The 14,623-nt window shown below is 34.4% G+C and overlaps 1 protein-coding gene across 5 annotated transcripts in view; it reads left to right on the forward strand.

The window, feature by feature from the left end:
• LOC149421827 (phosphatase and actin regulator 1) overlaps window positions 1-14,623 on the forward strand; it is a 388,460-nt gene that overhangs the window by 222,336 nt on the left and 151,501 nt on the right. For all 5 annotated transcript variants that reach the window (XM_089634064.1, XM_089634066.1, XM_089634067.1 and 2 more), the window contains one exon: window positions 9,680-9,778. In XM_089634064.1, coding sequence (XP_089490190.1) covers window positions 9,680-9,778 — 99 coding nt within the window. The remainder of the gene's footprint in view (window positions 1-9,679; window positions 9,779-14,623) is intronic.

Below are 14,623 nucleotides of genomic sequence, written 5' to 3' on the forward strand. Positions count from 1 at the left end.
CAGTATTGCGTTATTTTAAATCTCTCTCCACGATTCTCATCTCGTTTTAATCTGTCAGTGCGGTGTGCGGTATGTCACACCGCCACCGCAATATGTGTCTGTCTGTGAGTGTTACCGCGCGAGGGCATCGCATCGATTCCCCTAGGACGAGGTTAGAAGCTATTTTTAATGCCTCCCTTTGTTTTCTTCCTGGGAATGTCTCACATTATCTTAAAACATTGACGAGCTTCCGGTCGCTAGCATCACCTAAATCACTCTGCAGAGATCTAAAAAGGTTCTCGCTGTACTAAAGTTCTCCTAAAACTTTTATTGTTTGTCTCACACGTTTTATTTATAGATGCTCTTTCTGTTCTCCCGTTCAAAGGACGGACTTGGTTTTACATTTGTTTTTTTCCACGCGCCATAGACCTAAGATCTTTTTATTTACTAAACAACTATCTTTCATACTAAATCTAACAAAGTGTTTACTGGTTAATCAAAATACTTTTTACAATATTACAAAAAAGAGAACAGAAAATTTTCTTCTAAAACATTGAAGAATTTTTTAAATGTAATTTAACGTGTAGTGATTTTCACCTTTGTTTGTTTTCCGTGGGAAACTTTCATCCTCACGAGTAAATAGCGTCGAAGCCGTCGCTTTATACGAATAAACATAAAGTCAACACGAACTACCCGCACCGCTGAAAGCCTATTTATGCGGGCTTGTAAATTTCTCAGAATCTCTGTACAAACTGCCAAAAGAGAAATTCTTGTGATATTATTAATTATTAATGTTAAGCACATCGTTGATTATTGGTACAAATGTAACAAATATTTTTTGTAAATAATATAACATATGTATTATTTTGTCTACTTATTGTTGGCTATTATTATTATTGGGTATATTATTGTCCTGTATTGTGCCCGGTCCTGTCATTTCAAAGCGGAAATAATCCGACCTTCTGACAGAGTTTACCAGAGGCTTGAGGGGTTAAATCATCGCTTCATCTCCGATATCTTCCTGGTCGTTTTTTTCCTTCTGGTCTCTAGTTTATTAGGTATTTCTCCAACAATATTTTTTCTTCGGTGTGACCTGTCCTTTCCTATTTCAAATCTGCCTTATTTTTTCCATACACCTATGTGACATGGGATCGATCTCTAAATGCTATAATAAATGTTTCTATATAATATATAATAATGGTCTATTGGATTTACGCCTTTCATTTTTGTAGGATGACCTTTCACTCCACAGCACGTTGGGAGTCTTTTATTTTTATTGATATTGCTTTTTAGTAGGTTCAAGATTCTTTTCCATAAAACCGATAAGATACATATACTGTTACTAGTCTGTTTATAAAATAATTCATTTCTCTCGATATTTTTCCGTTGATTTGCCTTTTCGATTCAACGCAAAATCTACCCATTTAAATTTAAATAATGCTTTCAACAACCCACGTGACATGTAGCAAATTTCTTTCCCTAACGATCTCGTTTACTTTTCTTGTTGACTGTTTTATAATAGAATTTTCTGATCGCAGCCTGGACTTGGCTCACTCGAGACTGGGATGAGAACTTTTTAAACAAACAAGGCTCTAATCCAACGCATCATAAAACTGTTAATCTTCTCGAAAGAATTCTTTAATGCTGAAAGTTATTAATTCTTCTAGCGAAACGCTCGAATTCCAGTTTTATTTTTTTAACTTGCTAATTGAAAAAGAACCTTTGTTATTCTTTGGATTTTTCTGCGAATCGGGGCAGGAGCACTTTGACACTTAACTTTTTTACTCTATAAGTTGGATAATATTATTTTATATTAGTAAATATCCGGTACCAAGCCGTAAACAATTACGGGTAGACGCTTACTGACAAATTATGCACCCTGTGTTAAATACCTATTTGAAACTATTATTTTTCGTGAATGCTGCTGTAAATATTTACAAAAATGTTTTAATTTTTACTATTCCTACGTTTTAAGGTAAGTATACAGAATCTAATTTTCGTTTTGGTACATTTCAGACAATGCCTATTAATAAGGACGAGGATGGAAAGTATTATTCGCGTAATATACTTTAGGCAACAGTAAAAAATAAATTGTTTCCTTTAATGGATGTAGGGAGTCATTTGGATTACGTGTTAACCCTTTCGTACCTTACGTATATTTGAAAATACATCGATTTCTGAATGTATTTCTCTCTATCTAGAACGAATAAAAATTGGAATTATTTCGTTTTCCAATAGCTGGCGTAACTCGCTTTGAGGTCTATAGTTCGTAGAATATTAGCTACTCATTCAGGTGGTAACTATTTTTGTACATATTTTTAAAGTGATTTTTGTGTCTAATGTCGACAGATTTTTTTGTCAATTTTTACATTTTACATGTTTTATTAAAATGTAAATTTTTTGTGTACATTGTTTGAATTTTTATGTTAAACACGAGACCTGAGAAAAAGTATACGAAATATATAGTATAATATATTATTATAAATATATTGGATACTGATATATAGTACCCCAAATTTTCTTACACTTACTCAATTTGTAAAAAAATATTTATATATTAATTTAATTGTCTTTAAAAAACTATTTTTCTAATTTGTTTACCTGATATATTGTACCCTTAATTTCCTCACGCTTACTTAATCTGTAAGACTATATATTATTTTAATTATCTTTAAAAACACACTCTTCTCATTTGTGTACCTATGTTAATATTATGTTTGTATTTATATCAAAAGTTTTTGATTACTGTTTAAAAATTCATTAGAACTAAATGTAAATACTCCTCCCATAAACACGAGCTCCTGGAGCTCAACTTATGGAGTAGTAGAATAAAAAAAAACTAAAAATTATATATATTAAGTCTGCATATTGTTATCATTTATAATGTTAAATAATTTACAAGTAATAAATAAATAACATAAAAAAAATTTCACGGAACTAATAATTTGATTGTTATTGTGCATCAATTATGTTCTACCACTGACAGGTTTAATTCAAGTCTAAAGTTGTCTTACTTAGAATAGATAATACGGAGGGATGTTAGAGTTAGATACATGTTAGAGAAAACGTTAGACATAATCACGCGCATGCGTACTGCGTATACCGGCCGTAATACCGCAGTATTAGTGGCTGATAGACTTTTAAACCGTCCGACCCCCTAGGATTAGGGACGTAGGTACTAACTACTGTGGTAAGTATTAAGTTAGAGATCGCGGACTTCGATAACAATCTAGTTGATTTGACAAATACCAATCGGTACCACAATGAAAATATAAAAAAGCAGTTATAGCCATTGGAGCAATATCAGAGGAATTTTTAAAATCAAAATATTGATTTACCAAAACAAATACGGAACGCATAATCAAATTGGCCAAATTTCGAAACAATTCAAAGCAGACCTGGTCAATGACATCGCAAATGTCTTCTGAAGAAACGTAAAATTAGCAACTAAACAATGAATAAAGTGGTGCCAGTCTAAAAAAATCTTGCGTGAATATTATTATGAGTAAACATTTTAACCCGAGCAGTTTACGGCCCTCCTTACCGTATAGCTATACCAGCGCTGCAGCGAGATATTAGGGAATCTTTATAAGTAAGACTGAAAAGTTTTTAAATTCGTTTTATAGCTAATATGCTAATAAACCGCACGAACTCGGAAAAAATTTGTTTAGCGGAATGAAATTACTGTAATACGCATTAATGATGGAAACTGTCTCAAATATGCATTATTGACAAAAAGTATGAAATGTGCGTGATACACAACATCTGAGTGTCATTTCGACGAGCTTGAGTGAACGTGACAGTCATTTTGGCACCAGGAGGGTTCCAGCCTGTCTTGAATAAAATACGACATCATTCGTACATTAACCGTCGGCGATCTAGCATTGAAATATACCGACCTTACACAGAAAAAAGTTTGCTAAAGTAAGGTTTGCAGCGCAGTTAATTGTGGAACTTTCCTGCGCAGGGTCTGGATGTACGTGTTTTACTGAACCGACTAATTCTATCACATCGGGTTCCATAGCGATTCAAAAATTCAAATATATTCCTAGAGAATCTTTTTAGATTTGTTGAAAAGAATGTGACTTTACTGGGGTACCCCGTTCTAAGGTCACAGTGTTAACATGTATGTACACAAAATACAAAACAAACATTTGTAAAATTATGGCCTATGAGTATTTATGTATTATTTTAATTAAACTATATGTTAAATAGAAAAGGCATACCCACTCCCGGCTATATTGTGTGTCTGGAGGTAGTGGTGACAAGTACCTGGCTAAGAAAATCGGGTCACTAAACATGACTAAAGCCAACAGGGCGATACTAAAAGTATCTACTACAACTAGACGCCAATAATAATGTTCCTTTTATATATGATTTAAGATTTTCACGGCCAAAAGTATTTTTGCTATTTGTTTTTGGGGTATTATGCCGTGTTGCGCTAACTCCTTTAGCCAACGTTTCGGACAGCATTGCAGTGTCCATAATCAGGGCAGATGTGTTATTTTGAATAATAAATAACACATCTGCCCTGATTATGGACACTGCAATGCTGTCCGAAACGTTGGCTAAAGAAGGAGTTAGCGCAACACGGCATAATACCCCAAAAACAAATAGCAAAAATGTTCCTATTATGTTTTAATTAAATTCTTTATGTGTGAAATAAGAACATCAATTAATCAAAATTAAAATATATTGTACTATTTTTTATGTTAGGAGCTTTTGTCTGCCAACACTAAATATATTTATCATAGGCGTTCACTCAACATGCACGTCTTTGTTATTGGTGTAATTAAATTATAACTCATTTGTTTCTTAACTAAACACTGTAATAAAATATTAAAATTTCGGAAAAAAGCGGAACTTTTTCGCGGGATTTGGAATTTGCAATAACATTAATATTGCTTTTAGCAGTTCGCGCGCCATTGTAAAAAAGGACTAGTAATTCATAAGCAGATTTTATTTTCGAAGTCGTAAAAGTGATGTACAATGCGAGTTGCCTGTAAACCGTCGGATTCATTTATTGACTAGTCACTTTGAAAGGGTGATGCCTACGCCACCTCTCCACTCCTTGTAACTTGCTTTGTTTCCCTCACCCTCATCGGCATGTCTATGGTTACGCACAATATGCAAATGTTGTCTAGTTGTCCACTAATGATTATCGTTCTTCTCCGGTTCTGAGAATATTCAAAAATAAGTACGTAGAACTTATATTATGAAATACAACATTTTTGCATGTAAATCATGAAAAGAGAGTTGTTTATCTCAGCGCTAGGGGAGCTGTATGCTGTGGGGGTGGGCCCCTCAACCTAACGATAAGTTAGTTCCCCCACTTGACGCCGGCTTGTCTGGTGCTCCCGCCAGCAAGCAGCAGTCAGCCTCTCTGTAACGATTCTTACGCTGTACCGCTTTACCTCTCGCCCCCAATCAATATACTATGTACTTACTTACCTTGCATATTCGCCCACCGCATTTCTACAACTGAATAATTGAGCATCTTAAGAGGAACGGCTGCGCGACCTTTTTCATACAAAACCTCAATTTGAGAAACTAAAATATATATTTTTAAATTAAAAGTTTTATCTAGTATTGATATGTACTATTTTATATATTTGTGTTTTATGCTGATGAAGCAGTGCTGATTGCTAACAGTATGGAAGTTCTACAGTCTTTCGTGTCTAGGATGAACGAAGTATGTATGAAGAATGTGTTAATAATGTAATTAAGTCTAAAGTCGTGGTGTTTGAAAAAAAAGAGTACGAAAACAGTGTGCATTATAGTTGTGAATGAGGAATACTTGTGCAGGTAGATGAGTTTGCGTATTTAGGAAGTATGTTCTAGAGAGATGCATTGAAATAAGCAATAAGAAGTAACTCCATTAATTGAGGACTGAACGCAGTTGGCGCTAACAAAAAATGTCTGAAGAAACCCTGATGTATGGAAGTGAGGCATGGAACTGGCAGAGAAAGAAAAACGGAAATGCTGTAAAAATGATATCCCTGAGGCGTATCTGTGGTAAAACCATGTATGATCGTGTGAGAATGTGGAGATCCGCAGAGAGTGCAAGGCTGATGTAAGCGTAATGAATAAGATTAAGAAAGGGACGCTTAGATGGGTTGCGCATGTAGAACGAATGAGCGAAGAAAGGAGTGTAAGGAGAATATATGACGCCCGACTGGCACCAAGACCTAAGACATGGCACGATCAAGTGATGGCATGATCAGATACTTGAGTCGAGCCATGTCAAGAGTCATAGAAGAATATGTATGAGACTATGTATGAATATGAATGAGGCAAGAAGTGTGTGCCAAGACCTAGTTGTTTGGCGGTCGGTCCTCTCTGCCTACCCCTGCTGGAAACGGCTTGATGGTTAGTTAGTGTTTTAAATTATTGAAGAATAAAATTTTACTTCATTTTAGAGGCAACCTTTTTTGTGAGTTAATTGTAATTATTAAAAAAAATCTTACCTCACCTTATATTATTATACAACCATGATAATAATAATAATATTTGGATGATTTATATAGCGCCGTTTAGGGCGCTAATGAAAAATAAAATAAATCACCGTAAAAAGAGCGCGTTTTGTGTTGAAATTTTTATTTACGAGTATATTAGGCAAAATTGTACTCTAACGTAAATCGATGGTTTGTAATTTGAATTAACGCGCATTATAATGACATTTAAAATAGTTAATATTTCAACATTTAACTCACAAATAGTTGCTCAAGTTGCCTCTAAAATCATGAAAAATTGAATTTATTCTGGTGGCCTGTATGTCACTCCTGGACAGACTGATCCCTAGATTCGCACCCAACCCTCATACCTACCCAGAAGAAGAAGAAATAAACAGCTTAAAAATTCGTATAACTTAGTGTATAGAAGCAATTACTCGCTGGATGACCTCAAATAGATTGAAACTGAATCCCACAAAGACTGAGTTTCTGTGGACTGCTACAAGCAGACGTCAGCATAACATTGAAAACTCCCCAATAACCATTTCAGGAAGTGACATCACTCCAAAAACGTGCATCAAATTACTGGGTGTCAATCTGGACGCTAATTTTTCCCTTAAAACTCAGGTGAACAGAACTGTAAGCACGGGGTTCTTTCAATTAAGGCAAATTAAAGCAGTGCGGAGAAACTTGCCAACAGAGGCGACTAAATTGTTAGTCAATTCCTATGTTGTTTCACGTCTAGATTATTACAACGGAATATATGCAAGTCTCCCCAAATGTCAAATCAACAAATTACAATCCGTTTTCAACGCCGCGGCAAGGCTTATCACCGGAGTATCTAAATACTTCCACATTTCAGAGCATCTCAAAAATCTGCACTGGCTCAAATGTCCCGAAAGAATCCAGTTCAAGGTATGCTGGATGGTATTTAAGTCACTTAACGGAATGGCTCCGGCTTACTTATCAGAATTGTGTATTCCAGAAGATTCCAATTCCCGACAGTCAACCCTTAGGTCAGCAACGTCATCAGCTATCGGAAGGTTGAAGGAACCAAAGCGCACACCAGATACTAAGTTCGGTGAGCGTGCTTTCGCCGTGTCAGGACCTAAAGCCTGGAATGGACTGCCGCATGATTTGAGAATGATCGCAGACGCGACAGAATTTAGGTCTAAACTTAAAACGCACCTTTTCAGACAGTCGTATCCATAATTTCAGAAACCTCCACTTTCACAGTCGACGGCAATTTAAATTAACAAAATGTAAAAAATACTAAAAATAAAATAAAATAAATAAAAATAATAATTAAAAATAAATAAATAAAAATGATAACAACTAACAATTGACCCTTGAGGTGATTTTTCACAAAAACGGCGCTCTACAAATTATCCAATTATTAGTATTATTATTAACTTCCTATCCTTCCTTTCCTTTAAAATACCCCCAAGATGACACGCCTGTAGAGGAATTGGTTTCCTCAATTCAGTTCGGTTGGGTATTTTGGCCTCAAATCCGTATTTAAGTTTTGTACGGAAATGGCCGCGCAGCCGTTCCTCTTAACAGATTATGTTACTCTTAACTACTGTCCTCTTTATTGACACGCTTGTTTATATGCAATAGAATATAATAATAATTGATATTAAGGGGTTAGGTTAGGGTTAGTAATTTAATTAACTTTATTTGACAAAAATATACATACCATCGACTAAATTATCGCCATATTTGTTGGACCCGACCCACAATTGGCTTTGCGGTGACCGTCATAACATTTTAATGGTTCATCTAAAATCAATCAAACAAACAAAAAATCATTAGTTTAATAGTTATTTTGATGCTTGATCGAAGTTGTTTTAAAATTATTGTTTTTTGTTTAAATTAACATAATGACGGCCTCTAATAATTTACTCGCGGATTTTCAATGAAAAAAAGCGTCACTTCATTGTTAAAAAAATATACGTTTTAATAAAAAAATTAAATCCTTCGATCAGGCACATGTTTTTTATGCTTTCAATAAACTGTATAAATTTCATTCAAATCCGTCCATTGGTTTTTGAATTGCAGTGGTCACACTGGTCACCGACTTTAAAAAGATAAAATATAATATAAGAACCATTGTTTTATAAAATAAATTAAAGTACTATTTTGATTTATTTAAAATATTCATTTTTTTCACGCCGCTGACTACGCAAACCCTCTAACTGTGTCTTGTTTTCTTGATCTTTTATTCTTCTATTTTAGATAATTGGAAAAACAATTTCATCCAATACTCTGTAAACATGTTATCTGTACCAGCATGATATGCTCATACTGTAATAACTGTTAATTAATTTTGCTTCTTGTATATTGTTTTGTTTTGATGCTTCCAATGTCTATCTTAATTTAGAAGTAGAATCTTGCAATCATATATAAAGATAGAAGCTACAAAATATGCTCTCAGTCGAGGTATGTATGATACGGTTATAGGTGACGTAAGTTGATATGGTCGAGGTGGCTCAGTGTTCAAAGCATCTCCCTGGAAAGGATGAGGTCCGGGGTTCAATTCCTAGATACGTCTGATTCTTTTCTGTTTCGAGTCTTTCGTTTGAGAGTCTTTATTAAATACATATTACATTTGAGGTTTTGCTCATTGAGTTATTCCACTGTGAAAATCTTTATTAAATCACAATTTTTTTCACAAAGTTTGATTTTATGAAGTTCATTGTACATTGTATTCCTCTTGCCTTCGGTATTCACCTAATTTATGAAGTTCATTGTACATTGTCATCCTGTTGCCTTCGGGTTTCACGTATTTTATGAAGTTCATTGTACATTGTCATCCTCTTGCCTTCGGTATTCACCTATTTTATGAAGTTCATTGTACATTGTCATCCTCTTGCCTTCGGGTTTCACGTATTTTATGAAGTTCATTGTACATTGTCATCCTCTTGCCTTCGGTATTCACCTATTTTATGAAGTTCATTGTATATTGTCATCCTGTTGCCTTCGGGTTTTACGTATTTTATGAAGTTCATTGTACATTGTCATCCTCTTGCCTTCGGTATTCACCTATTTTATGAATTTCATTGTATATTGTCATCCTCTTGCCTTCGGGTTTCACGTATTTTATGAAGTTCATTGTACATTGTCATCCTCTTGCCTTCGGTATTCACCTATTTTTTGTACATTTAAAATTGTGTTCTATTCATAACTTACCTACCTACTTTATGGTTGCCATTTTGATATTAAAATGTTTCCACATTTCCTTGCAGCATTGGAGCGAAAAATATCCGTCCGAGCAAACCGAGATGAGCTGGTGCAGAAGGGTATCCTGCTGCCGGAGAGCCCCATCTCGCCCATACCCGAGCCAGGTACTCTTCCTCTCTTACTTCATCATTCTTGCTGAGTGATCGAACACTATGTTGTACCTCAATACCTCCCAATGTTAACAACAGAACTACTGTTAATGTTATTGTCCTTCCGTGCCGATACTTGTGAACTGTGAGTTGAGTTTTTGGTTTCAATTGTGTGAATATGGAATAGTTAGGGCTCGTGCACACGGGCAGCTATCTTAATATAAGAGAATTCAGCCTGCGTATGTTTGTGCTCGCAAAACTCGAAAAGTAGTCCTCCGATATCGCTGAAAAGTTTGTTCTTATTAGCACCAGGAGTGTTTAGATAGTGGTTTGAATGGTATAAGAAGTCGGGGACGCCCGAGGAATATTTAACGCAATATCTCTGCACCGGAATGAGACAAGGAGTCGAATTAAAGTAATTAAAGATTAAATGTAGTTTTTTAACAGTAACATTTTGGTATACAGTAGTGGATGGTGGAGGAAGTCGGAGACGCCCGAGAAAGATATTAGCAATGGCGAAGTATTGCGGGGTCCACTAGTATGTAATAAAAATCTTGAATTAAGTACGCTCTTTGAATGTTGAAACTCTGATCTATGTGTAGGTCGTAAAACAAACTGGAAATGAACGTGGTAAGTAATTATTGTAAAATTAGACTCGATGCTGTAGAAATGAGATACCTGAGGCGCCTGTGGTAACACTATTTATGACCGTGTTAAAAATCTGCGAGACCGATATAAGCCTGATGAGTTAGATACATTAAGGGACGCTTAGATTGCTTGGGCATGTAGAACGGATGCACGAAGAAAGGAGTGTACGGAGAAGAAGTCGGTGACGCTCAAGCAAGACAAAACAATATCAAGCGAATCAAACATTTGAGTCGAGTCATGTCAAGAGTTAGAATAATAGTAGCGTACGTATTAGTCGATATGAAGCAAGAAGTGTTTGCCAAGACTGACTTGTGTGACGGTAGTTGGGGTATGTTGTGAGGCTGAAGGTAGTGGGGCGAGGAAGGAGATGGGGAATATAAAGGTGGGGGAGTACCTGGGTATTCAGATCTGGTCACCAAACACGGCTTAAGCCATTTCAAGTACCGTTTCAATTCTGAATGGTGGTTTTACACCAGGGCGATACTGATAGTATCTTCCTTCACGCTCTATATAAAGTCGTTAATTTATATAACAAGAAACAATATCTTATTCGACGTGTCTTTTCATATAATAGGCAAAGACAATCGACATTAATAGCCGACAATAATTGCCGGCAAAGATTAATTCTGCTGTTGAAAACGACCGCTCCGTCGCCGGACAGTATTTGATCATCAATATGTTAGTAAATAGCCCGCCCTCTGGCAAATAACCACTTTATCCATTTACGTAGGTGGCGATTGCTAAGAATTTGATACGTTTCAGCAGTAGCCACCATACCAAGGATCGGCATTTCGCTTTGAATTTATTTAAAATATGCACTTATTTAGAATATTATAGCTTGAAATCTTATTCAATATGCTCAATATAGATACCTATGCGTTTTCCCATTACCCGTTACCTGGTCACATTCTTCTCAAGAATGAATCAATGAAGAAGATAATTGTTAAACATTATATAGAAAACAAAAATAAAGGCAACTGTGACATGACCCCCGATCCTCTAGTCTTACCGGGATCGATCCCTCAATTTGTATAGAGCGTTGGACCTGGCAAGACTAGACGATCAGGGTTCGAGTCTCAGTTGCGACCGTTAACAATTTGTATAGAGCGTTGGACCTGGCAAGACTAGACGATCAGGGTTCGAGTCTCAGTTGCGACCGTTAACAATTTGTATAGAGCGTTGGACCTGGCAAGACTAGACGATCAGGGTTCGAGTCTCAGTTGCGACCGTTAACAATTTGTATAGAGCGTTGGACCTGGCAAGACTAGACGATCAGGGTTCGAGTCTCAGTTGCGACCGTTAACTTTTTTATTTTGCTGTGTCTTTTTCTATTTCGTGTTTCATTGAGAGTTGTTAATATTATCTCCTTTGTTGATTAATTATTACAATGAGGTTCATAAGCTTCAATAATTTATTTGTAAAAAATTAAATTCTCAAGAATTACGCTGTTATCTCATTACTAGTACACGGAGAAGCTGTGGCAAAATAAAGAATTCCAGAACCAATGACGAAATAACACAAATTTTTCAAATAAAATACTGTGTTAAGGCGAAGCTTAATGCTAAATCACGATTTTGATTAATCTTTATAATGAATTGGTGTACATTATGAATACCAAAAAATTGCTTTAAATAAATTGAAGGTTTTCCTATCGATTCGCTTGAGTAGAATACAAATAAAAAATAATTACTCAATAAAAAATATAAATGTAAACTACTAAAAAAAATATTATGAACGCGTAAAGGAAAATACTTTAATAAATACAGTATAATAGCTAAGATTATCTGTGACAGTTTTACTTAATTAAATTTTTGCTTTCTTTAAAAAATATTTACAAAATAAATAAAACCCAGTTTTGTGCTTGAACTCGAACGTTTCTAAACTCCGTTTGTCAAGCGATTTTAATGTCTGTTACGTTCAATATAAGGTATACCAAGAATATACACATTTTTGGCTTGTAGCTTCCTCTTAATAGACTAGCTATTTTGGTTTATTGATACGTTCATTTTAAATAATCATAATATGGTATCTTTTTTGTCGTTTATTCATTTTCTTCGCTCGTTAAAAATAAACCTAAGAAACTTAAGACCACCAAACTTGTGACTTCAAAGTCGAAATTTTGCGGTTGAATTATTTTGGTTTTCAAACATCAATTTACATAAATCTCGCTAACATTTTACTCATTGTTTATTATATTTCAGTTTAATTTTCTAATAAAACTCCGCTGAAATTAACATGCCACGTTTATTAGCAAAGAAACGTATTTCAACAAGGCCAAATTCATTTGCCTAATAATGACCGGTCAGTGGTTGAGTGGGCATAGCGCTTGGGTCTCACCCGAGCGTCGCGTGTTCGATTCCTCGGCTGGCTAAGTCCTCCATCACAACACAAGCAACATTTTCGGCTTTCTGTGGTGGTAGTAGGAGATTTTCAAACATTGTTGGGTTATTCGTAACCTGGGAATGTTTGTCTTTCTTTTTAAAAAAAAAAAAAAAAAAATTATTTATATTTCTGCGGTTGGAAATTATAAACATAGATGGAAATTCATTGGAATATTTATTTTCATAGCGCACTATCTGCTTGGCGTAAACAGAATAAAGTTAATGACGAGCCCCCGGGCTAAAAATACTCGTAATAATGCTTCTCAGAAGGTTTCTATTATTTTATGAAAACGATTTGTTTTGTTTTAGCAAATACTTCCCAGGTTGTGTTTCTTAGTTAAAAAAATAATAATCTTTTAGTGATCTATTTTTGTTGCGTTACCTCTTTCTTTAGCCAAACATTTCGGACAGCATTACAATGTGCATCATCAGGGTAGATGTATGACACATCTGACACATCACTTGCTCAGGGTAGATGTATGACACATCTGCACTGATGATGGACACTGTAATGCTGTCCGAAACGTTGCCTTAAAAAGGATCATAATACCAATGGCCGTGAAAATTTCAAATAATAATCTTGTTTAATTTAACGAAAGTGTTTTGCAATTTTTTTTATTTTGAAAAAACCTCCCCTAATTTTACTATGAAATCATTTACACTACGTTGGTAGATAATATTTTTGCTTTTATTTTAGTGGAAATTCGATGAGAAATTATTATTATTTCATGTTTATCAACCCCCTTTACTGGATAAGCAATGCATATTTCTTTCAATTAACTATTTTATGTCAGTTTCTATTTTACGTTACAATTAGTAAGTTTTTTATATACACGGTCGTTTATCAATTGAATAAATTATCACCACGTTTTTTTTAGTAAGACCGTTAATTTTTTGAACGCGAAACTTAAATAATAATGTATAGTAATAATTAATCATAATAATCAATCATGTTTAATAATAATTAATTTGATTGCATTAACGAAAAATTTTCTTATTTATAATTATTTATATGGAAATATAATAATTCATATTAATAAATAAAATATTCGTCTCCGCTGAGACAGTAAATTTCTAGGATTTTCTCAGAACTGTCATCAAAAATACTAATTTCGTTTGTGTGTCTATCTGTAACTCTGGTTCAATGTCAACTGTTCAACTCTGATTGAATAATTATAGAACTCCGATTTGCTTTGAATTTAAATGTCATTTTGGAAATTGGAAGATTGCGTTAAAAATTCAGACAAGCGATAATAGGTTGGTACATGCTTAAAATTATTATGTTAACAGAAAATTATTTTAAATGTCTTTTTCGGTAATTATTCGGGATCACGCTGGCAACGCTTAATACAATTTTTTTTTTAAATAAAACCTTCTGATTCACCTTAATTACTATAACAGGAAACCAGTAGCATCTTTTAATTTTAGCATTTTAATTTTTAATTACGTAAAATGAACATTCGCTTTTGTTATATGGGATGACTTACAATGAAAGGGAATTTTCATTTTACGTAATTTAAAATTAGAATGTTAAAATTTAAAAAAATCAAATGGATGGAATGGAATCAAAAGGTTTTATTTAAAAAAAAATCGTAATAAGAGTCGCCAGCGATCCCGAAAATCAATCTATTTTCAAAATTAAAATTATAATATCGACGGGTCTGCCCTACTGTATTGCCAACTTAAGCATGCTCGATCTTCAGTAATATCGAAAAATTCTTTCGTAAAAATAAGTGAGTAAAAGCTCGTAATTATTACATTTTTATTTGCTCAGTGTACTTATAAATAAAATAATTACGCAGTGCATAGATAAATAAATAATCATTTGCAT

Source organism: Hesperophylax consimilis, chromosome 8, assembly GCF_061612785.1.
Source record: "Hesperophylax consimilis isolate HC1 chromosome 8, BYU_Hcon_1.0, whole genome shotgun sequence".
In the NCBI taxonomy this organism is placed as follows: domain Eukaryota; kingdom Metazoa; phylum Arthropoda; class Insecta; order Trichoptera; family Limnephilidae; genus Hesperophylax; species Hesperophylax consimilis.